General features: G+C 42.9%; 1 protein-coding gene across 2 annotated transcripts in view; it reads right to left on the reverse strand.

The window, feature by feature from the left end:
* Window positions 1–27,430, reverse strand: part of RAB28 (RAB28, member RAS oncogene family) — a 100,389-nt gene that overhangs the window by 66,753 nt on the left and 6,206 nt on the right. For both annotated transcript variants that reach the window (XM_069977415.1, XM_069977416.1), the window contains exons 2-3: window positions 11,580–11,676; window positions 3,471–3,559 (exon numbers count right to left, since the gene is read on the reverse strand). In XM_069977415.1, the coding sequence (XP_069833516.1) occupies window positions 3,471–3,559; window positions 11,580–11,676 (186 nt within the window). The remainder of the gene's footprint in view (window positions 1–3,470; window positions 3,560–11,579; window positions 11,677–27,430) is intronic.

The raw sequence follows: 27,430 nt of genomic DNA on the forward strand, positions 1-27,430 counted from the left end.
TGAACTCACAAAATAAAAAAAGCAAAAAATAAAAAAGTGAAAAGGTATTCATAGCATTTAGAGAGGCTGTCCAGGGAGCAAAAGATGGCTAAAGCCTTCTGCTTCCTGTCTTTGAAAATTTTTCAGCCCCCCTAATCATCGCATGTATGCAAAATCAGACCAACACTTGAAAAGAGGTAAGCGCCAAGGAGCAGAAGGCTTTAGTCATCTGCTCCTCGGACAACACCTTTAATTTACTGCAAAATGTGCACAATTTCTTTTTTTTAATCCCATTTTATTTATCTACAATATACTGGCATATATCTATACAGAGATAGGAAAACATATCCTACACTCATCTTCTCAAACAAAACCAGAGGTCTTTATTTTGATTCATTAGAAACAGGCGACATCTAAAAATAACTTGAAAACCAACACATTTGGAACCTCTTAATTTGGGTTCTGACTCATGCTTTTCTTTTTTTTCCCCCAAATACACTGTCAGGTCTGGAGGTGTCCCACATGGAGTGTTGAACTTCAACCTACATATATTTATATGCCAGTACATTAGCAAATTTGGCTGTAACTAAGCCCTAAAAACAGGAATTCCGGTGCCATTCCTCATGGGGTTAAGCAGCAGAGATCAGAGATTTCTGAAAGGAGCATAACTTAAAATGTGTAGCAAAAATGTGGCAAAATATTAGAACAAAAATCTGGCACAAATTAAGTCAAGCAATAGATGGTGAAAAAAATGTTGAAAAATAAAAATACCACTTTTATTGGCCATATATTTCACCAAGCTTTCAAATAACCACTGGTTCAGCCAACAGCCATCACTCCCAATCCATATATACACACACACACACTTGGCGCATGTATTATGAACAGGGAGAGGGCATAGCAGCACTGCCAGACATGATGCCAAAACTAACATGTTGAACCCTCTTTACCTGACATCTGTAGTCAGGCTGAAAGATAGGAGCCTTCCATACACATCCCCTGGTCCCACTAAAATCAGTTTAAAGTGGTATTCTCCGCTAGATGTTTGTGACCATAAATGTCCTATACATGTGGGTCCATCTATGTCAAGATAAGGTTTCCCATGGCTCACTCCAGCCTACTTGTCATAGTCAGAGGTGGTTGTTTTACACATTTTACATACACCTATGCAGGTTAAAGAGAGTTGAGTACACAGTGTAGCACCATAGCCATGTTTACTGTGCAGCTTACAGGGTTATGCAGTTCGTTCAACTCCTATTAATGCTAATAGAAGTTATACAGACAGCATACAACAGTTCCAGCTGTTTTTGGCTTCCTGATCCCCTCAGTCAGAAGGGTCCTGCATCTTTTAATGCCTAAAACTAACGCCTATTAACTTTGTTGTTTGAGATTCCATGTTGCGTTGCTGTTATGTGCTGGAAACAAACAAGTGTCGGACGGACAGGATTTCCTGAATTTATGTAAAGTGAAATAATGGAATTTTACTACTAAAAAGATCAGTATCACTATATAATATTCACAGTGACACTGAACACACAACCAAATACCAGACTGGAAACAATCAATCGGACATTGAGTTTGTATCTGTACAGTCGTTCTTTCCCAGCGCTGTTCCACTACTCCACAGCATCCCAGTGGTTTATGATTACACCGAGGGTGTAGGATCATTGTTAATTTCCTCTTTTACTTATTTCACTTATTTTTCTCCCACTTTCTCTCTCCAGGGGACATATGCTCTGAAAATTGTACCTGTGGTGTTGATTTCCCAAAAAATCCTCCACTAATTACTGTGATTTTCACATCTGACCCAAGCCACAATGCCTGGAAATGAGAAGCCGTCTCTCCGTAACAGCTGGGGATCTACAAACAGGGCCGTATGCAGTGCTGAACTGGAAAGCCAGGTCAAGACAGCTTTACTACATCTCTACATAAATCCAAATTATATTAATATTAAACCTTATTGCTCCCTAAAATGTGAGTCTTACTTAGCGACGTACATCGGATTTGCAATAAACTGAAAGCGCTCAGGCATGCAACATCCTGGCTAGTGCATTTTATGCTTCTTTTCCTCTGTAAGGCATTTTACAAGCATTTACCCCAAAACTAGTCTAAAAAAGAATAAAAGACTAATGTGCAATTAATATCTCTTTTGTGAGTGTGTTGCTATAAAACTAGAGCTAAGTGGAGGAGAGTAAGTGGTCCTATTAATGACTGTGTCGTGACTGGAAGTTTATTGGGCAATCCTTTACCAAAAACTTAATAGGGGATATACGTGACATTTTATGAAGGTTCAATCGTAAAGAAGAAAAGAACGAACTTCGAACAGTTATACGGAGTGTATTGAGAGACAGCGTCGTAGAGAGGGTGTATGACATGAAATGGGAAGTGGTGGAAAGAGAAAGTGTTTCTATGAACATTATAGAGAATAAACAAAGGGAAACAAGCTAGAAAGGGGGGGGGGGGAACACAAAGCCATACAGTGAAAAGATAAAAACAAAACATAAAAACAAGAATGGAAGAGAACAACAAAAGACAAAAGAAAGAAGAAAAAGTATTAAAGAGTTAAGGTTCTATTACATGGAAAGGTTATCTGCCAAATAAAGCCAGTGATCAGCTCTCTCCTCTGCGGATTGCCATCTTTCAACATGTTAAAAGATAATCTGTCATCGACTGCATATCAATCTGTGTGACAAGTGACGTGCGACCAACGTCTGCTTATCGGAAAGGGCTGGAAAACATTGATCGGGTTGTTCATGCAGCCCTGGCCGCATGATTATTGGGCCATGTAATAGACTCGGTAAGAAATCACCGATCTAGCAGACCTCACAGGTTGGGGCGTGTAATATAGCCTTTACGGCCCTATGACACAGGGGTCCATCAGCCAAGTGTTCATCAGCTGAATGCTTCTTTCTAACAGCCTAAAAAGTATTGATTTTTAGGAAAACAAAGCTTCATCTGACAAATAATGGGAGCAAACAGAAGCACATTTTCCTTTGATCATTTATGCAGTCTTGCCCTCCCAATTGTCAAGTGCTGTAAAAGGCACTGTAAATGGGTGGCAATAATTTACTGCATGTCGGGCCATCATGAAAAAGGACCCTAAAAAAGTGGAGAGGAGAGAAAGCAACAGATTGGGAGAGAGAGAGTGTGGAAAGAAGAAAAGAGTGAGAGCGGAAAAAGACAAAAAGGAGAAAGCAAGTGTGAGAGTCAGATGTGTGACAGCACAGGAAAGCAAAAGAGTAAAGAACAAGCCCAAAACGTAAAATAAATAACTGGAGAGAGAGGAAAAAAAGAAAAATGGGAGAAACAGAAATATGAACAAAAGAGAGAGAGAGAGAGAGAGAGAGAGAGAGAGAGAGAGAGAGAGAGAGAGAGAGAGAGAGAAAACACAATCCAGTCATAAAGAGAAGGTATGGATGGAGAATATCATAGGATGGATAACACGGGTAAGGTACTATGAAGGGTGAAAGGAGGACTGTCCATTACAATACCTGTGTTCCATAAATATATTTATCCAACATTTTGCCACCTATTGTTTGTCCTCCAATGTCCCAGACTTGAAGTGTAACATTTAAATTTCCTAAAAGGAGAAAAAAAGAAATTGGTTATTGTCCATACAGTATCCGAGGAAGGTTCACTATGCAAAAGAAGTATATTAGGTTTACAGGCAACCAATGCGGTAGATCAATTCTTTGCCATTGATATGCTCGATGCTCGGCTATACCATCAATACTCATGGCTTCTGCAGACAAATAGCCAATGCCTAAATAGACTTAATATAAAAAGAGTGGACTTAGACTATTCCAGTCAATCATACTAAAACCATTCCAACTACATAGCAAAAATAGCTGGAGAATATGCACTGAAGTTGTGATTGTGGACAGGGTACATTCGATTATTTGTATAAAGCCACCCTGATATTCAGTCAGTAAACTCGTAAAATTATGCTAGGTTCTTTGGTTAACCTAAAATTTAAGTGCTGCATGGCCAAAATGTAAGTGAAAACACGCGCCTGCCCACTTCTAGCATGAAGGGCTTAAAATATCTCCTGCACAGTGGAGACCTTTCTGCTGGCTTATGCCCACAAACTTCCTGGAGGTATTTTGTCTGTGAAGCTCACAAATCTCTTTCTGCACTCCCTGATTCAGTGGTCCACCGTATGAAGCTATAAAATGTGCACAGTGACTGCATCTAGACTACACAGTGCGGCGGGTTACAAGCATTCCAGAATAGGCCGGTATTTGCACTGTAATGGTCTCCAAAAATATTTATGTGATTTGGGTTAAACATTGCTGCACAATTAACGCCTTCAGCGTCTGCGACATTTCTCCTGCAAAGCGTCGGAGGACCCTCCTGTGCTCCTGGTACACTCAGGCTAGAGAAGGGGGGTCAAAATATATATATATGTGTGTGCGTGTGTGTATGAAACATAAATTATATAGAAAAATAGTACAACTAGGAGCTTGAGTGGCCATCAACATATCATCAATTCATCAAAAACCAAAGGCAAGCAAAACAAAAAAATGAAGATGACAAAAACAATATAGTAGTAATAATTAAAGGCTCTTTTTGCCTCATTAGGAGTTTGTATACACCTCTTAGGAGCAAAGATGATGAGGAGGGGAAAAAAAGTATTAATATACTCATTTTTCAATTATTTCATTTAGTTTAAATCACAGCCTTGTCTTTGGCTTTGTTACTTTTTTTTTGTTGGTTTTTAACCAATTTCCCCAAAAATGAAGAGCAGAAATTTTCTTGTCATTCATTTAAAATGACATACAGTGGTCCCTCAACATACGATATCGATTGGTTTCCAGACGACCATAGTATATTGAAACCAATATATGCAGAGTCCATGACTCTATGGAAAACTGGTAACTGGTTCCAAAGCCCCCAAAATGCCATCCCAAAACATGAAAGAAAAGAACAAAAAAAAAGCGTTTTCACTAACAGGATTCCTGGGTGTCTGACCACCGGGATCCCCATTTATAAAGAGAACAATGGTCTGTGAATGAAGCAGCAGTACGTCTGCATGACCAAATCTCCATTTACTGTGTATGCACCCACAGCAAAAGCCAAGCTCTTTGGCTATCAGTACCATGTACAGTGAATGGTCCTGCCGGCATACACGTGGGGTACAGGATGATGCGCAGGATACCTTACAGAGCAGGTACAGGAGGCTCTGGGCTCCAATGATGAATCATTATCATGAGCAGGAGCTGAGGAAGTGGAGAAATCACACAGAACGGGAATAGGAAGGACTGGTCCCAGTCAGGGCTGCTGCTGCCCTAGTCACTAAACCTGAAGATGCCCCATCTTGGGGAGCGTGGGGGAGAGTGGTTTCGGCCACATGCATTTCTCTACATGTGGAAACATTGTCTGAATCAAGTTTTTCGCTTTTTTTTTTTTTTTTTTTTAATTTTATGTAACTTCCACTTTTTCCAAGTTTTTTTTTCCATTTGATAGCATGAATGTATGGGGAAGCAAGGCTTGGAGGGGCTTATGGTGAATATCTATGCCAACTCAGACCTATCAATCCTCTCAACAAATCTGGCATGGGAGACAGAGGTGGGGGTTTAGTTAGGACCAACATACAGATACACCAGTCTTGATAATCACCCCCCCCCCCCCCCTCCGTTTTACTGTGAAAATAATTGACATAATCCCCACTGGCATCAGCAGCAGGAACATCTGCACAATTTGATCTGGATTGTCTGATCCCATGCTCTTATTTCCATCTGTAATTATCAAAATTCGGTCGTGTTTGGTCTCTAAATGACAGAATACGTCTGAAAAAACTAAAACATGTAAACATACCATTACCTTTTGATTTCAGTCATCTGCGGTATCCCTTATCAATGAGGTCTAGCTCACAGGGGGCGGAGATACAAAGTGCCTTTTGATTGATTCGGATACTCTAGAACCTGTCTATATATTCACATCTAACACCATTTGTATTGACTGTGAAATCTAAATCTGAATATAAATGTAATGAGAAAAAATAAACGTATGTATGTAATGTATTTATAGCATCCACGTGACATGTAGCTGATCCATATACCAGTAGTTGTCCTTAGCTCTGGGCTGGTCTGGTCTCCAGTAAGATTTACTGTACAACTATATAAATGTCTACAAGAAAAGCTGAATTCAGAGTAAAGCGGGTGACGGCAGCGGGCAAATGATGAAGAGCCGCATAAACCTGAAGTGTATGAAGCCTGCTCTAAAAATAAAGGATTCTCTATACTTCAAAAAGGATGTTTTCTACTTTCTTCCACTCGCAGACTGGGCTTTACAGTTTTCACTAATGTCAGACTGATTTAGTCTGTGGCACGCTGCCCGCTCTCCGCCATATGTTTATCTTGTAAACTACATTCTATCTCGGTTTCTAGGAAATGCTAGGACATAATCCTTACATGTTCAAGATGATCAGAACCACTAGTCCTATATACAGCCAATACAAGGTGAGGCAAGTGGATCAGAATTACCTTAAACAAACACTTTTAGGAGAGCCCACATACAGATTTGCCAATTTTTGCAATATTAACAAATTATGTAAGGGACGAAGCAGCTATTGGCTGAAAGACGGTAGTCAATGTCTGCACAATTTTGCTGGATTGTACCTGTTTCCCAGAAAATAAGACAGGGGCTTCAATTAATTTTTGCTCCCAAAGATGCGCTATGTCTTATTTTCAGCGGATGTCTTATTTTTCTATGAAGAAGAATTCACACTTACTACGTACTAGTTGTCATCACAAACCAGCATAACCAGACCAAACCAACGACCTTCCCCCTTACTGCCCCCCTCCCCTTAGCGGAGTGACGGCAGGGTGTCTTACTTTCGGAGGATGCCTTTTTTAAAGTGACACTGTCACCCCCTTTTTGCATTTTGACTGCTCTCCACAGGTGTAAAGGGTAAATGTTACAGCTTTCATTACTTATTTTATATCACACCTCAAGGTGCTTGTTTTGGTAAAAAGTCGTTTTCATCACCTGTGGATTGGTATATGTGGGCGGGGCCTCACAGCCTTTGTGCCACATCGCTCTGCCCCTAGCACCACTTAGCCCCGCCCCTCAGTGACATCATCCGCATAGGCTCCACCCCCTCAGCAGCCATTGGAAGGGCCAGCCTAAAGCTCTAGGCCCCACCCCCTAGATTGTCCCACACTAATGGCCGCTGAGGGGGCGGGGCCTATGCGGCGATGACGTCACGGATGGGGCGAGGCTAAGTGGCGCTAGGGGCGGAGCGTGTCACATAGGCTGCGAGGCCCCGCCCACATATACCAATCCACAGGTGATAAAAAAAAGACTTTTTACCAGAACAAGCACCTTGAGGTGTGATATAAAATAAGTAATGAAAGCTGTTACATTTACCCTTTACACCTGTGGAGAGCAGTCAAAATGCAAATAGGGGGTGACAGTGTCACTTTAAGTTATCCTGTAAATCCTCCACTATGCCTTATTTTCGGAGGATGTCTTATTTTCAGGGAATTACAGTATTTTCCTGCATATAAGACTACTTTTTAACCCAGGAAAATATTCTCAAAAGTCATAGGTCGTCTTATACGCTGGGTGTCGTCTTATAGGACGGATGCTGAAAAACTTTGCAACCGGACTGGAGAATTTGCGACCATATAAAAGGGCAGAGCAAGCTGCAGGTGTCCAAGGTATGGAAAAAAAAAAAAAAAAAAGATATAAAGTAGATTGGCGCTGTACCCAGAAAAACACACCTCTTTTACCCGTCTGGCTGCCCTTGCATCCTATCAATACTACTGTACCTCCTTCTCTGCCTCTCAGATCTCGCTGCTGTTGCTGTCTGAAGTTTTTTATTAATTTAGTGTGTGTTGGAAGAGGGGTAGCCTTATACCGTGAGTATATCCCAAACGCTTTAACTGGAAAAGTTGGGGGTCGTCTTATACGCCGGAAAATACGGTAGGGTAATGCAGGCATTGGCTGCCTCATTTTAACTACATGTGGCCAGGAATTTACATATGGGCTATGTCTAGGACTGTTGGGGCTCCTGGAAATAGACTAGATTACTGAGGCCCCACTGCTCAGAGACGTTACAGATCTTGTCAATTGGTATTGGTGTTATATATTACTAGTCGGTGAAAAAGGCAAGGTACCATACGCATTACTATATGAGGCTTGCACCATAGAGGGTGCTTGCTACTATGAAAGGGTCCTCAGACAGGACAGGTAAGAAGGGGTCAGTGTGAAAGTTGGCAGTTGTGAGAAAAATTTACCATAAATGGTGTTCTGGTTCTAATAAAAATAGAAGAAATAAAAATAATACCCTCTTTCCATAACCTCAAAGACAGTACTTTATGGGTTATGTGGGCTTAAAAATAATAGAGAGATATATATCTTTCCTCTATTCCCTTGATGCTTCTTTTCCAGCACCAGAAGGAGAGTGTGGTCAGGCATTGGGGAGTGAGGTCACCATCTGTGCCGCCACGCTCCATTAACTTACAAGGTGCTGGCATATAATTTTAGGCGTCAGCAAAGGCTATGGAGCCTCTCAGACTACCGCCTCCTCCATATTGCCAAGATAGGGAAGCAGTTGTCTTATGTCAACGTGGACCAGATGCAGATTGGAATAGAGCCGCACCTGGGCATTTGACCACATCAGTTGCTATGTGCCAATGCTCAGTTTTCAATGTCATGGGAGAACCATATAGAACAATGGTAAATTGTTGCAAAGAGACTGCAACACCAAGGCTGGAGAGGAAAAAAAACTTTGTAGGCCATGTTCACACCACCCTGACTTTGGCCACAGGTCAGTTTACTGTTTTGGCCTCAGGTCAGGTTAATTTCGTCTATAGCTATATGAGATTTCCCAGGACACACAGAACACAGTGAAACTATAGATTCACTTGCAAATGATTATGCTCTTACCCCAATTTGCGCAATTTAATCTTTTTCTAGGGTGTCCCATGGTCACTTGTGGTGTCTACTGAAGTCAGTGGACCTCCTTTGTTTCCCTGCTGCTGAAAACAAAGACACAGCCCTCTTTTAAAACTAAGGAGTCATGACTGCAAGGGCCCCAAACTGAAGGAGTTGTCCAGTTTAGGAAACCCTACTACTGAAACATATGTTCCTATATAAAATAATGTACTGATCTGCAATAGCTTTTTCACTCATACCACTCATACTACACTGAGAGACAATGCATTGAATGCGTTTAAGGAGAACCTGTCACACTACAAGTAGTCAGATCTGCTAGCATCATGTTAGGGCCAGTTCACACGCAGCAAAAGAGGTGGAATTCCGCAGTGCAATCCCGCCTACTTAAGTGTGACCCTATTTCTTTATGGGAGACTTCCACGTCTCCGCGGCTCTCCGTTCAAAGAATTAACAAGTCAATTCTTTGAGCGGAGAGCCGCGAAAAGCGGAGGTGCGCGAGTCCTCCCATAGAGAAACAGTGTCCCACTGAAGCAGGCAGGATTCCGGGGCAGAGAGTTCTGTCGCTTTTGCTTCATGTGAACTGGCCCTTATAGAGTAAATAATATGGTGTTGTTGGAAAAGAACAAGTATAACTTGTATTTTTATTCTTTTAACCTTCTGCTTTTTCTGGGCACAGATGTTCAGGAGTTGGTCCTACTTAGCGTCTAAGGGGTCATTAACACGTCCGTAGAATTCTGTCTATAGACAGATGGTATTCTGCAGACTGGACCTGGGAGCTTCTAGGTCCAGCCCGCAGAACACGTCCATCAACAGGCGTGTGAATGACCCCAAAAGTTCATGGAGTGAAGGAGATTAATTAGAAGTGAATGATCCTCAAGTCACACTTGCATGCAGCTCTAAGGCTGCCGGGATAAAAAGGATACTGCCACAGGCTGTATCCAGGTTTTACAGGACTCCCTAGGGCTGCATCCAACTTCTTCAGCCACCAGTAATCAAATGCAGAGCAATCACATACGGACGTGCTTGAGGTTTATTCATCTCTAATGTCAATCATTAAGTGAAGCCACCCACTGGACTGCTCAGCACAGAATAAGGGTTTCAATACATTCTACTGAATCTTTTTCTTGTCGACCTGATCAGTTCCTGCTGCTCTAGAACATTGTGCTGGGAGATTGGACTGGTGTGTGTAGTATTTTATGGTGGTAAGGAGTATGGACCATATCACAGTCTAGCGATATCATGCAGTACTACATCTGTCAGGTGCACTATCCTCCCCTAGAAGGTGGTAGAAAATATCTGTATGTGAAATAAGCCTTAAATACGTCAGGTGAATACATCCCTAATGCTGGGTTTACACAGAGCGATAATTGGCCCGATCGTACGATTAACAATGTCGGAGTAACGATTTTTTATTCATAATGATCAGCGTTTAGACGGTACAATATATTGTACGGAGAAATCGTTTTAAGATCGCGTGCCCGCAGCCCGGCCCCCCACTCATCCGCAGCACGGCACCACAGTCAACCGCAGCCCCCTACGCCGCCCTGATCTCCATCCCAGCCGCTCCGATCGCCACCCCCGCCGCCGCTCTGATCGCCACCCCCGCCGCCGGCGCTTCTCCAATAAACCCCCCGGCGATTAGGGCGGCGGCGACGGTGGCGATCATGCCGGCGCAGGGGGCTGCGGATGAGCGGGGGGACGGGCTGCGGCCGACCGGACTTTCGCGACGACTGTTTACACGGAACGTTCGGCGAATTTTTTGCAAACGACGAACGATAATTTAAGAACAAGATAAAAGATCAAAATGAACAATTTCTTGCTCGTCATTCGATCGTTCGCTGCGTTTACACGTACGATTATCGTTCGAATTCGATCGTTATCGCGCAAATTCGCACGATAATCGTTCCGTGTAAACCCAGCATACAAGTGCACAGTTTACAGAAGATTTGATGTAAATGTAAACGAGCATGAATGAGATGCACACTATGAGACAATATTCCACATCTTCACTATCTGCTCGGTATCCTCAGCAAGGTGTTGGCACACAACCTTCGTCCTACTGTGTGCGGTCTTAAACATCCTGCACGGCCTCCAAGTCACTCTGGCAATAAAACGGTTAACAAGCGTCAGCAATCCCCCTTTTTTTCCATGCAATGTGCTGCAACTAGCATCTAAATGGTTCCTTTGCACCATGAGCTGAAACATCTTGAATGCTCAAACTGTATTTTTATGAGCGTCTTGGGACACTAAATTTTAGTGGTCTATTAAATGCCAGCAATTTCATGCTGCCTTGCATAAAACAGCATTCACATATTAGGACTCGGTGGTTACATAGCTATATTATACTTTTTTTTTAACACGTATAAGATTAGTCGTTTCCATTAATAACATTATGCTTTGTTTCGCAGAAATACCTTTTATGCCATAAAAATGATGTAGGTATTATTTTAAGAGAAAATCGGGTATTGTGCAGAATGCTCAATAAAGTTCTTGTGTCGAATGTTATGAATGCTGCGTTCCACAGTCACAATAATACATCAACAGAATAACACTACTGCAGTCAGCGAGACCCTCTAAATAGTCTTACTTCATGAGGTGGGCACACAAAGAAGGTGCCAGCTATTTGTTTTTATTGAAAGCGACATTTTGCCTGTGATTTGAGGAATAAGATGGTACTGAACCCGCAAACATCTTACCTGGCAACGTTATCCTCTTCAGAAAAAAGTCCAGCCCCACTGTTTGTTTGTACTGTTTTCCGAATGATTCCTGGGCAAACCGCATGGCCAGCGATGTCTGAAAGGAAATGTGTGAAATTTAATCGGCTTGGTATGGCAGGAAACAAATGGGCTTGTGATTTCTGAAATGGTTTAGAGCGAAGGGATATGGCCGAGCTAGTACTGGTGATAGCATTAATAATAGCATTCATCCACACAAGTGTAAGATTTGTTACAATGTAACAAATAGGCTGGACTTACCTTGGCTTTTGCTGTTCTGGGGAACACCCCCTGAGCACTTGAGCCTAATATGCATATCAACAAAAAGGCTTATATCTCGGGGATCCTGAGGACTAGCCCCATCCAGCCATGTGCTTATTTACTGTCCACTTTATAAACTGCAATCCTGGCACTTTTTTCCCTCTTTTCGATTACAGCGTTCACCGTGCGGGATCACTAGTGTTATATTTTATTAGATTGGACAATTGCGTGCGCTATGGTAAATAACATGTTTATTTATTCAATTTTTACATGTTTTATTTGTATAGTGGGGTAGGGGGTGATTTTAATTTTTATTGGGGGAAGGGGCTTTGGGGTATTTTTTTAAAACATTTACACATTTTATTTCTGACCCTTTTTAAGTCCCTGTGAGGGACATGCAATTCTCAGAATCATAAACTGATTATTGCTATGCCATAGCATGGCACTGATCAGTGTTATTGGCGTTCTGCACATAGAGCCTGCCTGTGGCAGACTCTATAAGCAGAATGCCGACCTGACTGCACAGAGGTAAGGAGAACTCCTACAGCGGTCAGGGAAAGCGATCAGGACCCCCACAATAATACTGCGGGTGTCCTGATCGGTAAGTGACATAAGCTGCTCCTGTCACTTACACTTAAACGCCGTAATCATTTAAGGGGTTAATGATTCCTAGACAATCTAGGACATATTGGTACGCCACTGCTGGCTGTCACCAGACGACCCTGGGTGTACCGGTACATACAGATTGCATATACTGCTTTAAACTCGCTTCACAGAGAGTGAGGACTGATAATGACAAGCTGCAGTTTGTCATTAACCCCATAATTGATTGCGGCGTTTCAATGTATGTGACAGGAGCAGCTCCTGTTACTTACCAATCAGGACACCTGCAGTGTCACTGTGGGAGTCCCGATCACTTTCACGGACCACCAGAGGAGTTTTCCTTTCCCCAGTCTAATGCTGGATAACCCCTTTAAAAGGGAACCTGTCACCCCGTGCCGGGGTGAAGGCAGCCCAACCCCCCGCTAGAGCCCCGGATACTTACCCCATCTCGCCAAGTTCTGCTCCTGGAGCCGGTCCCGGGACAGAGGTATCCTTTTCGGAAGCCCGGCGCGAGTCCGATGCCAATAGAGAATGAATGGAGCCCTCATTCTCTATGCGCGTCGGACTCATCTCTGCAGCGTGCGCGCCGGGCTTCCGTCAAGGATATCTCCGTCCCGGGACCGGCTCCAGGAGCGGGGCTTGGCGTGATAGGGTAAGTATGCGATGCTCTAGCCTGGGGTCAGACGGCTTTCACCCCGGCACAGGGGGTGATAGGTTCCTTTTAGGGAATGTGAGGGGCATACCTACAGAAATGTGTTCTTTTGGGCACAAATAAATCTATGAATATTGGTAATTAATTGGATGGTCTGGGATATAAATTTCCAGACAAGTGCTGGCCGAGAGTGAGAGGTACATATTAAAGAAGTTAGTCTTACACTGCTGGCAGAACACAGAGCCCAAGTAGAATAGCAGACATAAATGAAGGAGATACCTAAAGGTGAGTAGGTGAGTATATGTACACTCACCAACATAGTGAATGGGCAACCAGGGTTGTGAATTGGCAAGGTTGGAGGTATTTATGTGGCAGCTTGATAGAAAGCAGAGCCCGGCTGCTACCTTCAGAATAGACTAGAAGCCACTGGGTGTGCTACCTAGGAGTTATGGAAGTAATAATAATAATAATAAGTTACACAGGATTAGTGATGTCACGATACCAGAATTTTGAGTTCGATACCAATACCAACTTTTTTTTTTCAATGCTCGATACCAATTCGATACTGAATAAATTATATTGAAAATTAGAAATGCCCCCCATCAGGTCTATAACGAACCAATTTACATTCCTTTAATTTTATTACTTTAAAAAAGTTTCCATTATTTAAAGTAAATGTGCTTTAAAAATTGCCCTATTCTCACTCCTAACACTGTTACCTGTCTGGCTGTGGTGTGAGGAGTCTTTTTTTGTGCCATGATCTGTAGTTTTATTTAGTACCATGTTTTTATGTGCTACTGAACTTGGTGTTTTTATGTGCTTGCTCTGTTTACCGTTTGTGATCAGGAAGGTGATAATTTTATAGTAAGGACATTAACACTCCAAGTATCTGGGGACAATGGGGGTTGTAGTCATGTAACACACCATCTATCAGGGGGATGGGATGATATGGGCTGTAGTCATGTAACACTTCAGCTATCTGGGGGATGGTGGGGGTTGTAGTCATGTAACACACACACACTTTAGCTATCAGAGGATGATGGGGATTGTAGTCATGTAACACACACCAGACATCAGGGGGATTAATGTAATACACTTCAGCTTTAAGGGGATAATGTGGATTATAGTCATGCAACACACACTGGTTTATTTGTGCAGCAGGGTAATCAGGTTACAGCCCCCCCCCCCCTCCCTTCCCAGTCAGAGCACGACCGACCCCCTCCTCACCCGGGAGTCTCCTGACGGCCCGGCCTGCCGCTCCTCCTCACAGTCCTGTGCTGCCAGATGGCCGCCTCTCCTCCAGCCTCCCCCTCCGTCCTCCTCACCCGGATCGCGCTGCTCTCTCTCTCCTGCCGCTGACCCTGCTCTGCCCTTTGGATGACCTGAGCTATGCAATGCTATATATTATTGCTGTAGCATTGCGTAGATCAGTATCAGTGCTCTGCTATCAGCAGAGACACCGGGAAGGTGAGTGCGGACCTCGGGCTGTGAGGTGACCCATCAGCCCCCGCACTCACATTGCGGGGGTGCCGATCAGACACTTCACAGCCACCTGTCAATCATCCATTTCAATGCCACGATCACATTACATCGCGGCATTGAAAGGGTTACATGCAGTCATTAGCAGCCGGGGTCTGTTACGCATAGTAGCCGACCCCTGCTGCATATACAGCGCGCTCAGGATGGGAGAATGCCGCTGTCAGTTGTGACAGCGGCATGTATACAGTTACATAGCCGGCACAAGCCATCGCTGTGTGCCGGCAATTTGAATTTGGTGCCACCTGGGGCAGAAGCTGCGCGGGACCGAAGACATGACAGGTGGTAGCAGGGGCGGCACACAGAGAACACGGCCGGCGCTCAGATAGCCGCTGGCCGTGTTCTCTGCTTTATACTTTATGTTATACTGCGCTATTATGCAAATTAACATAAAGTATCGATACCAGGAAATCCTGGTACCGAATCGTTTTTTGCCCCGGAATATCGATAGTAGTATCGATATTTCGGTGCATCGTGCAACCCTACACAGGATCTCTGTTTGGCCACCCAGTGCCTGTGCAGTCAAGCAAGTTCCCTGGTTAAAAAAAAAACAATTGCTTGTAATACAATGTATTACGGTAACCTTTCTACTGGATGTGCAATATCTGAGTCATTGTTCCATAGCATTAGATCAGCACATACCAACAGAGAGGACGCTGTGATGGGAGCAATGATTTCCAGCATGCAGCACTCGTATGGCCTATCCACACAATGAAGACAATTAAAACCAAATGTAGAGAATGTCAAATGTTTGGAAGGCTTCACCACATGCTGCTTTTGTTTTCACTGTTTCCTTAGCTGCACCAACTACAGGTACATGTGATCAATAATCATTCCTAAGTAATCTATAGGAAAAAAAATTCTGTGAATTCCGGCCGCAGAAAGACCTGTCAGTTCACACAGTGAAGCAAGCGGCTCCGGCCGCTTGCTTTACTGTGGGCTATGGGAAGCTCTCATGTGGGCACTACTGATGGCGGGTGTTCACGGAACGGCCGGGTGTTCACGTTGTGTGAACATAGCCCAATGCTGCGTTTACACGGAGCGATATTCGCCCGATCGTACGATTAATGATTTTAAAATAATTTTTTTACAACGATCAGCGTTTAGACGGAACGATATATCGTATGGAAACGTATTGCGATCTTTTTGCGATCGCTTAAAGCGGCACTATCAGCAGGTTCTGTTGGTTGAGAGAACCTGCTGATATGCCACAAGAGCCCTTTACCTGACAGTGCAGGGAACACTCTTCTAGGCCTTGAATGCCGTTCAGGAGCCCAGGACAGCATGCTGCCCACTGCTATAGTTTGCATATAGCAAGAACGCGATCGGCGCTGGGAGCCTGGGCTGAGCTTTACCATCCAGTTCAACCCAGGCTCCCAGCGCCAATCAAACTCCTGATATGCAAACTATATCAGTAAGCAACCTTCTGTGCTGGGGTCCTGAACGGCTGTCATACGGCATTGGAGGGGGCGGGGGGATGCTGCCCGAGTGAGCTAGACTGGAGGGGACGGGACAGGAGGAGGCTATGCAGGCTGAAATGGACTGGAAGGGACGGCCTGGCCGGGACGGAGTTGTGCTCCCGGACCCAGGCGACACCCCAAAGGCCCTTCAGCCCCTAATTTGCATAGGGGCAATAAGCGATTTTAGGAAGATTGCGGGGCAGTTTTAACTGCTATCACCTTCTCAGGTAAAAGGGTTTTTGCGGCATATCAGCAGGTTCTCTCGGCAGAACCTGCTGATAGTGCCGCTTTAACACATAGGTTAAATTGGTGAAAGATTGTTTACATGGAACGATCTGCGACTTTTGAGCGAACGACCAACGACGATTTGAGAACATGTTCAAAGATCAAAATGAACGATTTCTCGCTCGTCGCTTGATCGTTCGCTATGTATACACTGAACGAATATTGCTCAAATGCGATCGTTATCGCGCAAATTCAAACGATAATCATTCCGTGTAAACGCAGCATAAGGCTGGGTTCACACTACGTTTTTGCAATCCAATTTTTTCATCCGTTTTTTTCTGCAAAAAGGATCAAAACGGATTTTTTTTTTTTTAACGGTCACAAAAATGAGGTTGACTACGTTTTTGTGTACTTTTAAAAAAAACGATCTGTTTTGATCCGTTTTTTTTATAATGTAATTCTATGGAAAAAAACGATCAAAATGGATGAACACACATCTAGTAGTGTGGACCCAGCCTGGGGGGAGCATTCACACGTTGCACTGACCATGCACAGTCAGTATAAACTGACGATGTGCTACAGAATGGACTTCAGAACTTCTGATATCATCATCGATGATGCTGGGAGCTGCTAAAACAGTTTACATTTTCTTGCTACTGTACTGACAGTACATTATCGGCTGCTGGACACAGCAATGTTGTCAAGCACCCTCCCCCCAGGTACTGTATATAAGAATATACAATGCACGGAAGGAACGGGACCCTGCTATGTATACAGCTGTGAGGCAGTGCTAGAACAGAGCAGAGGTCCGGGAACTGAAGGGCCCAAACAGCCCTGTAGTTACCGACACTAAGAATGGCAGCAAAAAAGCAACGGTACATTACACAGTAATATAACTTTACTAAAGCAATTTATTAGTAATACAAAAAAAAAAAAAAGTGTATTTTGCTGGAAGTGATCATAGACCTTACTCATTCAGTGAACATCCACCTCTCCTGACCCTCTCATATTTTGCCCATTCACGCGTTCTGAATTTGAACAATGAAGTAATGGCCGTATTACAGGGCCCATACTGACTTTTCAACACGTTTAAAGACAACGATCAGCCGAGGATCGGCTCTACAGCTAATTGTTTTCTTTATTACACAGAGCGATAATCTGCAGAATAGGCCTGATTTGGCGAATTGTCGCTCAGTGTAATTGGGCCTTACAACAGAACGATAATCTGTAAATTATGATCGTAATTGCAATAATTCGTATACTCCTATACTCCTGATCCCAGCGAACCAACCAATGATGTGTACATACTCCGAAACAGCTAATGATCGGTTATCGAACAATTTTATGGTCAGATCAAAATGCAATCAACACGGAAACAAATTTATGTTAATCGTTTTATCATTGTCTGCATACACACGGAAAGATTATCTCTTAAATTTAAACAATATAACCATTTTTTTTTTGCACAATAATCTTTCTGGTCCTCAACCTCCCAATCGTCCTCTCCCCTGCCAAAGTCAGGAAGTCAGGGGCATCCCCATACACATTAGTCAGCTGATGCAGCTGTCAATGTAACCTGTAAGGCCAAACTTAGTCTCAGGTAACCATCAAATCCTTAGTCAGTCGGAATGGGAAGGAACAATAATGTTATGGTTGTCACCAGACTGCAGTGTACATTTCATTGCAATCCTATATCGCGGACCACTGCCACATGACTTTAAGAGTCAGCACCCAGATAAAGTATTACATATGATGGCTACAATACTCCCAGTAATCCAAAATGTATTTATCCATGAGAAAGAATTGATGCAGTTTGCATGGATCCCCCTTGCATAGTCATCTGTAACAATATAAAAGTAATTTATATGCAAAATAACTATATAACCCATAACTTTTAACCAAGGTTAAAAGAAATATATTTATTAATGATAAATTATTTATAACAATGATACAACAAAGTCATTCATATTTTCCATATTATTGAACACATTACTTTACTACATAGTGAGCTAGAACCTGTATTCCTCCTTCTGTACAGCAACATCTAGGCTGTCAGGCCACAGAAATAAGAAGAAACCAAATAAACACAGTATACAATCTACTTATAAGAAGTGTCCATTGCAAAGACCACAAGAACAAGTTACAGATCTACTAGGCAAGTAATAAGGATGAAGCTAATACCATGCTAGAATCCGATTACGCACAGCTTACAGGTAGACCTTGAAACCATTGCCTACAGTGCTAGGAAAATGAGCCAGTTAAATGAACATTATAATGGGAAAGTCAGTTTTGTTTTAAAGCAAATGTACCATCAGGTCCCTCACTTTTTTTTATTTATATTACCCGATTGGCACCGTTCTTTTGCCGTTCCATTGATTTTAATGGAGGTGCGTCACACTGGGGGGTGCCGGGTCTGTCTACAATGCATTGAGCCAGGACGGTGCACAAGAAAAGAACGGCACAGAGCGTGAAATCCAGGAAGCATTTTGAAATAAGGAAAATCAGGATCCCTTCGCCGGCACTGATCCGCTAACGTAAAAAAATAAAAAAAATAAAAAAGATGACAGCTGCATTTAAATATGCACAAGCCAAAAAGACAGAAATGGCTGCACATCACACCCATGGCTGACACGAAAGCTTATTCAGCTACATTTAAAACCAATGTCAGAAGTTAGTATATAATTTGGCCAAACCATATTGCCTCATGTACCACGTGCAGGTCTTCTGATACACACGAGTCCCTAACCAAAAAACATCACTGTGCCGGTCAGCGACCACAATCCCCGCAAAACGAGCGCAAGCAGAGAAGGGGGGCCACGGAATGGCCCTGCTACCCCATTGTCACAGGACCAGACCCTAAAGGGCCCCCCCAGACCCCACCGTCGGAAAAAGTGGACGCCAAGCAACACAAGTGTGAACAAGCTCTTACCTCTCTCTCCATTCCCCTGCAGGTAGAATGGGAGAATCTCCTAGTATTCTCCCATTCTACCTGCAGGGGAATGGAGAGAGAGGTAAGAGCTTGTTCACACTTGTGTTGCTTGGCGTCCACTTTTTCCGACGGTGGCGCCTGTGGGGTCTGGTCCTGTGACAATGGGGTAGCAGGGCCATTCCGTGGCCCCCCTTCTCTGCTTGCGCTCGTTTTGCAGGGATTGTGGTCGCTGACCGGCACAGTGATGTTTTTTGGTTAGGGACTCGTGTGTATCAGAAGACCTGCACGTGGTACATGAGGCAATATGGTTTGGCCAAATTATATGCTAACTTCTGATGTTGGTTTTAAATGTAGCTGAATAAGCTTTCGTGTCAGCCATGGGTGCGATGTGCAGCCATTTCTGTCTTTTTGGCTTGTGCACAGCTGCATTTAAATGTATTATATACCACTTTCCCTGGTGTCTAGTGGGGGGGGGGGGGGGGCATAAAAGCATTATAAGGCTGGTCATAGAGCAATTTTTAACACATTTAGTTTTTTTTTAAAAGGTTTAAATTTTTTAGAAGCAGTCAGATAAAATAAGTTATATAAATGACATTCCGTTTTATTCGTACTGACTTGAGGAACATATAATGTCAGTTTTACTATAAAACAAATGGTGTAAACACGAAACCCCCCAAAATGAAAATAAATTCCTTTTTTTCCCCAATTTTACAAATAATTTTTTTTCTGGTTTCATAGCATACTTTATGGAAAAATTACGTCTGCCATTGTAAAGTATAAATTAGTGGCGCAAAAAATAAGGGCTCATATGGGTCTGTAGGTGAAAAAAGGCAAGCGCTATGGCCTTTTAAACACAAGGAGGAAAAAAAGAAAACACAAAAACGAAAATTAGCCCGGAGCTGAGGGGGTTAAGAAACTCTGTGATAGGTTTTATTAAGCAAAAGAGTTTCCTACTGTATGCAAAAAGCTGTTTTGCAGTTCCCCCACCATCACCACTTCAGAAGCAGCTTTATGGTCTAAGGGGGATGAGTGAGCATGGAGAGGAGAACAGACAGCCCTGCACAACACAACATCCTGCTATCTTATCTCACCAAGTTCCCAGACCAACACTGGGCACATAGTCTGACGAGTGAAACCAGCATTTTAGGTGCCCAGACAGTCTTCAAACTGCAGGGCTCTTTGTCTACTCTTCCTGCTCACTCATCCCGCTTGTGCCCTCCCCCCTCCTTAGGATATAATGGACACAACAAACCCATCTTCACTCTGCTCCTCTGTAATGTAGACGACTTTGCCTGATAATGAACAGACAAGAAGTGTGCAGAGTACAGAACAGCTTTTGGAGTACAGAAAGGGGCATTTTTGCCTAATAAAACCTATTACAGAGTTTCTTAAAATCACTTTTGATTCTGCAAAAACATTTTTAATGAAAGTAACAATTTAATACTCTGATACTTTATATCATGCTTTATAGCACATGCTTGTTGGTTATTCCTCTAATAATATCAGACTTGTTTTAATATTTGTAATAATATGGGTATATTCTCACATGCAATGTATTCCCCAAGAACAGGATTAAGCAGGCAGAGTTATGAGTCTCTGAGCAGAAGTCTACCTTGTCTGCGGTTTTAATTAAACCACAAATCAGGATCACAAATGGTCACGTTTGTTCATATAATATCAAATGTTCAAGATTCAACGCCAGTTATCATCCATCTGAGGATCATAAAACCACAAGAGTCTTTGACCATGATTAACTGGGAGTGAAGGGTAAACCTCTCCCTTCTCTGTCAATGAAACCAAGCATGACTAAGTTGTAAGATGCAAAGCACTAAATTTTGACGGAAAATACAAGGGTCCCACAAGCTTCAATATTAAATTAATTCTTGGACGACCCTTAAAAACATTGTAACTTGAAACAAAACTCTATGGAAAACTCGTAATTTGGTATGAATCTCCAATATGGAATCCTTAAAGGAGAAGTCTAGCGAATTATAAAAGCCTGCAGCAGGCGGCGGGGGGAATTGATTACAAGTAGAACCTCTTCCCGTGCCCTCAGTAAGTAGTGGGACTTGCCGCAAGACCCCCGTCAGAGGCAATTTCCCCCCTGACTTGGGGGGAAAAGGCGTGTCCCAGCTCATGGACTGGTCGGGTTGTGACGTGTCAGCTCTGGAGATTCTGTAGCTTGATGGGGGCCCCGTCGCCGATGCTGCCGCTCACCGCAGGCACCTGGTAAGGTAAGTAGGTCCTTGTAATCAATTTTCTCCTGCTTGCTGCCAGCTTTAATAATCTGCTGGATTGCACCTTATACTTATAAAACATGCCTTTACTGATAGTGTTGAGCGGATCTTTCAAGATGTTCGGGTTCTGCAATATTTTTGGAACCTACATGCTCAGCGTTTGAATCCCTACAGCTGCAGAAGTTGGATGCCGCCCTAGGGCTGCCATAAAATCCATCGGCTGTATTCATGTTTTCCAGAATTCCCAAGGAGGGCACCTAACTTGTGCAGCCACAGGGAGCTAAATGGCGAAACATTGCAAAACCATTTAAATTTTTACAGATCAGCTCAACACTACTTCCTGAGATCTTTAGGGTTCTGTAACAGAAAAATAACATTAAGGGTGTCTCTACACATGACGGATCCAGATCTATAATTTTTTTCTTATTTGGGGGTTTTTAGTTTTACATAGTTTATAGTAGCAAAACTGACATTTTACTTATATTCTACAGGTCAGTACCTGAACCTTATTGCACTACTTTCAAAAAAATTACACTTAAAAAGAAAAAAAAAAAAAGTCACTTAAAATTCCGCTATTCAGAATTTTCTTTAATCTATGGGGCTGAGTATGGCCATAATTTAGTACCATGATCTGTAAGTGTTACTCCATGTGATGTAACCAAATCAGCAATTTCAACAATTTTGATCAGAAATGTGATAATTTCATAGTTCGGGCAATTTCGCGGATGACAAGACCAAATATATTCATATTTTTTTATTTATTTTAAAAATGAAAAAAAAAAAAACAGGGTAACGAACTTTTATGAGATTTTTTTTATAGTATACTTTTTTTTTTTATTTTAATTTGATTATGGCCTGAATCAACATCATGATTAATTGAAGAAAGCTAAATTACGATTATTGAAAGATTATTATGTCACATCCCTTTTTACAATGCACACCCATCTGAGCGTGCCAAACTGCTGATTTTTTTTTTCCAGTTATTTTTTTTATTGGTTAATTGCACTAAAGCTGGGATGCTTCTTCTAGACTGGATGAGTCTAATATATATCTCCCCAGATTTTATCCACCACAAACTAGCCCTATGTATCTATGATCCCATGTCTGTAGGATGAAGTAAAATGGCTTCTGTGTACAGTGAATATCTAGAGTATAGTACCATACTGTAAATGAACTGGGTGGCCTAGCATAGGGCTGTACAGTAGATAACTTGAGACAGTACCATATGGCTACAACATGTAGTATCAATCAATGGGTTGCACTCTTCTTGCTCTCAGTGTGCAATGGTACATACCGTGTAGTAAACAAGTTAAATGCCCTGGTATGTGGCTTGCAGTGTATAGTAAATTACATAGGTATAGTAGTATGTATTGTAGAATGCAGTAAGTTTAGTGGCTGCCCTGGCATATGGCATGTGCCCTCACTGTACATGAAATAGTAGGCAGCATACACTTGTCATCCTGGCATATGGCTTGTAGGGTCTAGTAGGATACAGTTGGCAGAATGCAGTAAATACACTGGGCACCCTGGCATATAGTTTTAATCGCAGTACCTGACCTTAATACAGGGGCATATGGCTGATGGTATAATCCTTGGTGCACTGACATGCTGCACTATCCTGGCAGGAGCCAAGTAACACTGCAGGGAGCTGTGTGTGCCATGGTGGCAGCATGTGTCTCTCTCAAAGAGTCATTAGCAGCAACAGCCGCCGTGGCATCTTCTGTGTTGGACAGGAAGGGTGGCAGTCCATACATAGAGCTCCCACTCCGCAGGGTCAAGCCACTCCTTAGCAGGGATGGCACTTCCATAGCTTGTGCTTTAGCTGCGCCTGCTGCTCCCAGATGCACTCTAGGTGCAACTCAGGCGGCATTACTTCCTCTGGTACCACCACTGCTGCTCTCCGAGGTGGGCTGCATCTCTCTACTCACCTGCCCCACGGTCAAACTGTTTGCCGGGCACCACGGGGACAACATGGTCTCCCCTTTCAGTGGCCTGTATCCTCCCTTTCCTCTCAACTGTCAATAGTTTCAAATGTTACATATCGCCAATCTGTCATGTGTCAGGCTATGATATTCCAGTGCCAGGGCCTAGTACATGGCGGCTCATCGCCAGAGCTCGGCAAGCAACTACCCGCCCCTTTATATCCATACCTGCTGGCATCTACTGCTGCTCTGCGCCGACATGTCTGCTGAAGAAGAGCCAGACACACAAGCCACACGAGAGTCCAGAACGATGACAGCAAGATGAAATAAAACAACCTGCAGGAGATCAGGTTGGGTAACCGGGGCCATATTTGGTTTAGTTTTTTCAATTAAATCGCCCAGCCCTACATTTTAAACACTTTCCGAGGGGACTTTAGTGAGAATTAACTTTATATCAATTATCTCTGCACTATTTCTTTAGCCTGCTCTAGGCAGGCTGTATCTATCACTGTGTCAGCCAGCCAGACCGATTCATGGTTGTCACACTGTTGCTCCCGTTGTGTTCCTTCATGTCATAGGAAAATACTGACCAAACCAGGCAAGGTTTTCTATGGGAATATGCTACTGCTCTAGACAGTTCCTGTTATGGACAGAGGTGCCAGCAGAGGTAACTGTGTCAGACTGGAAAGAAAACAACACTTCCTGCAGAGCAACCAGCAGCTGATAAGTACTGGAAGACTTGAGAATTTTTTTAGTAGAAGTAATTTACAAAATTGTTAAACTTTCTGAGATAAGTTGATTTGAACATTTTTTTGCTCCAGAGGACCCTTTTAATTTTAGAATACCCCTGTATACAATGTTTTTCAATTAATCTACAGAAAGTATATTTTTTAAAAAGTCAAGGACCTGAAACACTTAGGGGGAGATTAGTCAAGCAGTCTTGCCATAGGTGAAGTATCTTCCCTTGGTGCAGTAGAAAGCTGCAGACCATTTCATTATAAGGTGATTAAGCTTTCTTTCCATACGTTTGGACAACCACTGGAACTTTGCACTTACTTTCCACAGTTTGTTATGGCCTCTGCTAATAGAAAGCCGCACGCTGCGAGTAAGAAAATTATTTTAATTTAACAAAGCAATAAATTGGTGTGAAATAACTCTCTTCAACTTCTGTACAAATGCGCTTTTCTTCTTTTTTACTCGTCTCACAGGGAAGACTGCCAAATTCTTCAAGGAGATTATCATGGAAAATGGGGAAATTGTCATCAAGTCTTGTGAAGTCACTAGATCTGAGAATGGGTTTGCCAAAAGGAAAATGTACAGTTTGCTGGGTGTAAAATCAAAGGCTCGGAGCCAAATGTTTTCCGTTTCTTTTCCATGGCAAGACGTTGTACTGTATCTATGCAGATTGCTGTACCGAGTTCACTATGATTCTCACCTCTACGTTTCACTTACAGGGTTCCAAAAAACGTAACCTCTAAGCCCCAACAATAAAGGCATTCATCACCAAATACGAGTTCCACAGCTAAAAAAGCTAAGTTACAATTTACTTTCTATTTCTAATCTGCACGGTTAAGATGTCACATATTTGGGTTGTGTGTGACCAGCAGCCAGGGAGGTCTCCGCTTCACTACTGGGCATCACACAGCGAGTGGTTACATAATATTCTTAGGGACACCATAGTGGCCTCTATACACAATTGGTCAACAGATGGAAAAAGGGTGGCAGTGTCATTTTTTTTTCAACCCCTTTAACAAAGTACAGTATACTCTAAACATACAATATATTACAGCATCACCATAATAACATCAATGATTTTAAAAAAGCACCACACCTGCCCCTTGGTTGTTTCAGGTATTGCAACTTTTGTCCATTTTGGTGAAGGCAGCTGTAGTGCAATATTGAACATGGCCGATGGTAAGGATGGTTAAACATTATTTCTCTTAGGGTGCCTTTACACAAGAGATTTATCTGAGAAGCCAAAGCCAGGAATGAATTTGAGAAAAGGAGAAATCTCAGTCTTTCCTTTATGACCTGTTCTCTGTTTAACCTCCTCCCGCCGATGCAGTGTTAATTAACGTCGCTACAGCCTATGCCTGATGCTGCAGCGATGTTAATTAACGATGCAAGATGACACAGGTGCAGGAGCTGCGCCTGTGTACTCCCCAGCGGGACCCGCCCCAACTCTCAACACCAGAGTTGCGCTCTGGTGCTGAGAGTTAAACCAATAGATACTGCGGTGAGCACGACCGCATCATCTATAGGGCTCCTGACAGAGAATTCTCCCTCTACAGAGGGAGAATTCTCTGCCGGTGTCCATCGGGGCTCTGCGAAGTGATCGCAGAGCCCCGATGGTAGCCATGGAAACCAGAAGCCTCAGGCTTCCGGTTTCCTGACTATGGAGGTCGGCGAGGGAACGGAGGGAGGGAAAGCAGGGCTCAGGCCGTGTGATCTGCCCCCTCCCCTCTCTCCCCTGCTGCTGTCACAAGGGGACAGAGGAGAGGGGGAAGACATTATGATCCATAAGCTGATATCCTAAAACAACCTGGGCATTGAGGCATCAATGACCCCAGGTAGTGAAAGGGTTAAAGTTTGTTCCTGGTTTTGTTTTCAAAAATCTACCAGATAAATCTCTGTGTAAATGCACCCTTCGGACACAGATATGTCAGCACAAACTGAAAGTTGTCCTTTGACGTATCTGTGCTTGGACTGACACTTTTTTTTTTTTACCACCAGATAGAGGGCTCAGTCATAAATTGCCATATGTTTTAAACAGTTATTCCTCCAGATCTCTCTGCCAGCACATTCAGGACAACAAAATAAGTGCGTTCAGCTAACATGAATCTAAAAAACTGGTAATCATTTATTACTTTTGTTTATTTACTTTTTATTACTTAATTTTATTACTTAATTCTGCTACTACTTATTTAAAGGGATATTCCCATTTTAATTAATATAGTGAAAGGGGAACTCCGGAGATAGAAAATTATTTTCTATTAAAAGTATATTAAAAATTACATAGATGCGTCTATATAATGTATTACCAAATCTGATTGAAATCCATGAAGTAAAGAAAAATGGCCTCTGTGCCAATTCACATTGTCTCCTGCTCCCACTGCTCTCCCACCTTAGGAGTGATAGAAGCAACTTTCCTGATTGTGCTAAAGTCGGCGGTGACATTAGGACTATGTTCACACATGCTGGTGTTTCGTTGCAGTACTGCTGCATATTCACAAAAATGACGCAGTAACACAGTTAAATGTTACAGGTAGAGAATACAGCGTGCTGTGTGGTGTTACAGGTAGAGAATACAGCGTGCTGTGTGGTGTTACAGGTAGAGAATACAGTGTGCTGTGTGTGGTGTTATAGGTAGAGAATACAGTGTGCTGTGTGTGGTGTTATAGGTAGAGAATACAGTGCGCTGTGTGGTGTTACAGGTAGAGAATACAGTGCGCTGTGTGGTGTTACAGGTAGAGAATACAGTGCGCTGTGTGGTGTTACAGGTAGAGAATACAGTGTGCTGTGTGGTGTTACAGGTAGAAAATACAGCGTGCTGTGTGGGTGGGACAACAATGAAATTATAAAGTGCTGCAATTAATTCAGTAAAAAAACGAAACTGCAATGTGTGAACACAGCCTAGATGTTCTGCAACACATTTGGGCGGGGAATGGAGGCTGGAGGACTGTGATGAACAGCTGAGGGAAAGCAATGCATTCTGGAACCTGTAGTACTGTGTACAACTGCTTAACCAGCCACAAAATACAGAACAAAGACGCCCAAAACAAATGGATTTTTGGTAGTTTCAAAACTGGGTTAGACAGGTAAGCAATGCTATATGCTTTTGCAGCAGGTTTTTTTTTAACCTCTACCTGGAGTTCCCCTTTAATCTCATAGGGTTAGTAAGGTTAAATATTTTTCCAAATACATTCATTTAGCAAACTTGTCTTCTCCCGATATGCTGCTCTTTCCCTTCCATTGTTGACCGCTCAATGTCTAGGTTACAAACCACCA

This window comes from Dendropsophus ebraccatus, chromosome 7 (assembly GCF_027789765.1).
Source record: "Dendropsophus ebraccatus isolate aDenEbr1 chromosome 7, aDenEbr1.pat, whole genome shotgun sequence".
Classification (NCBI taxonomy): domain Eukaryota; kingdom Metazoa; phylum Chordata; class Amphibia; order Anura; family Hylidae; genus Dendropsophus; species Dendropsophus ebraccatus.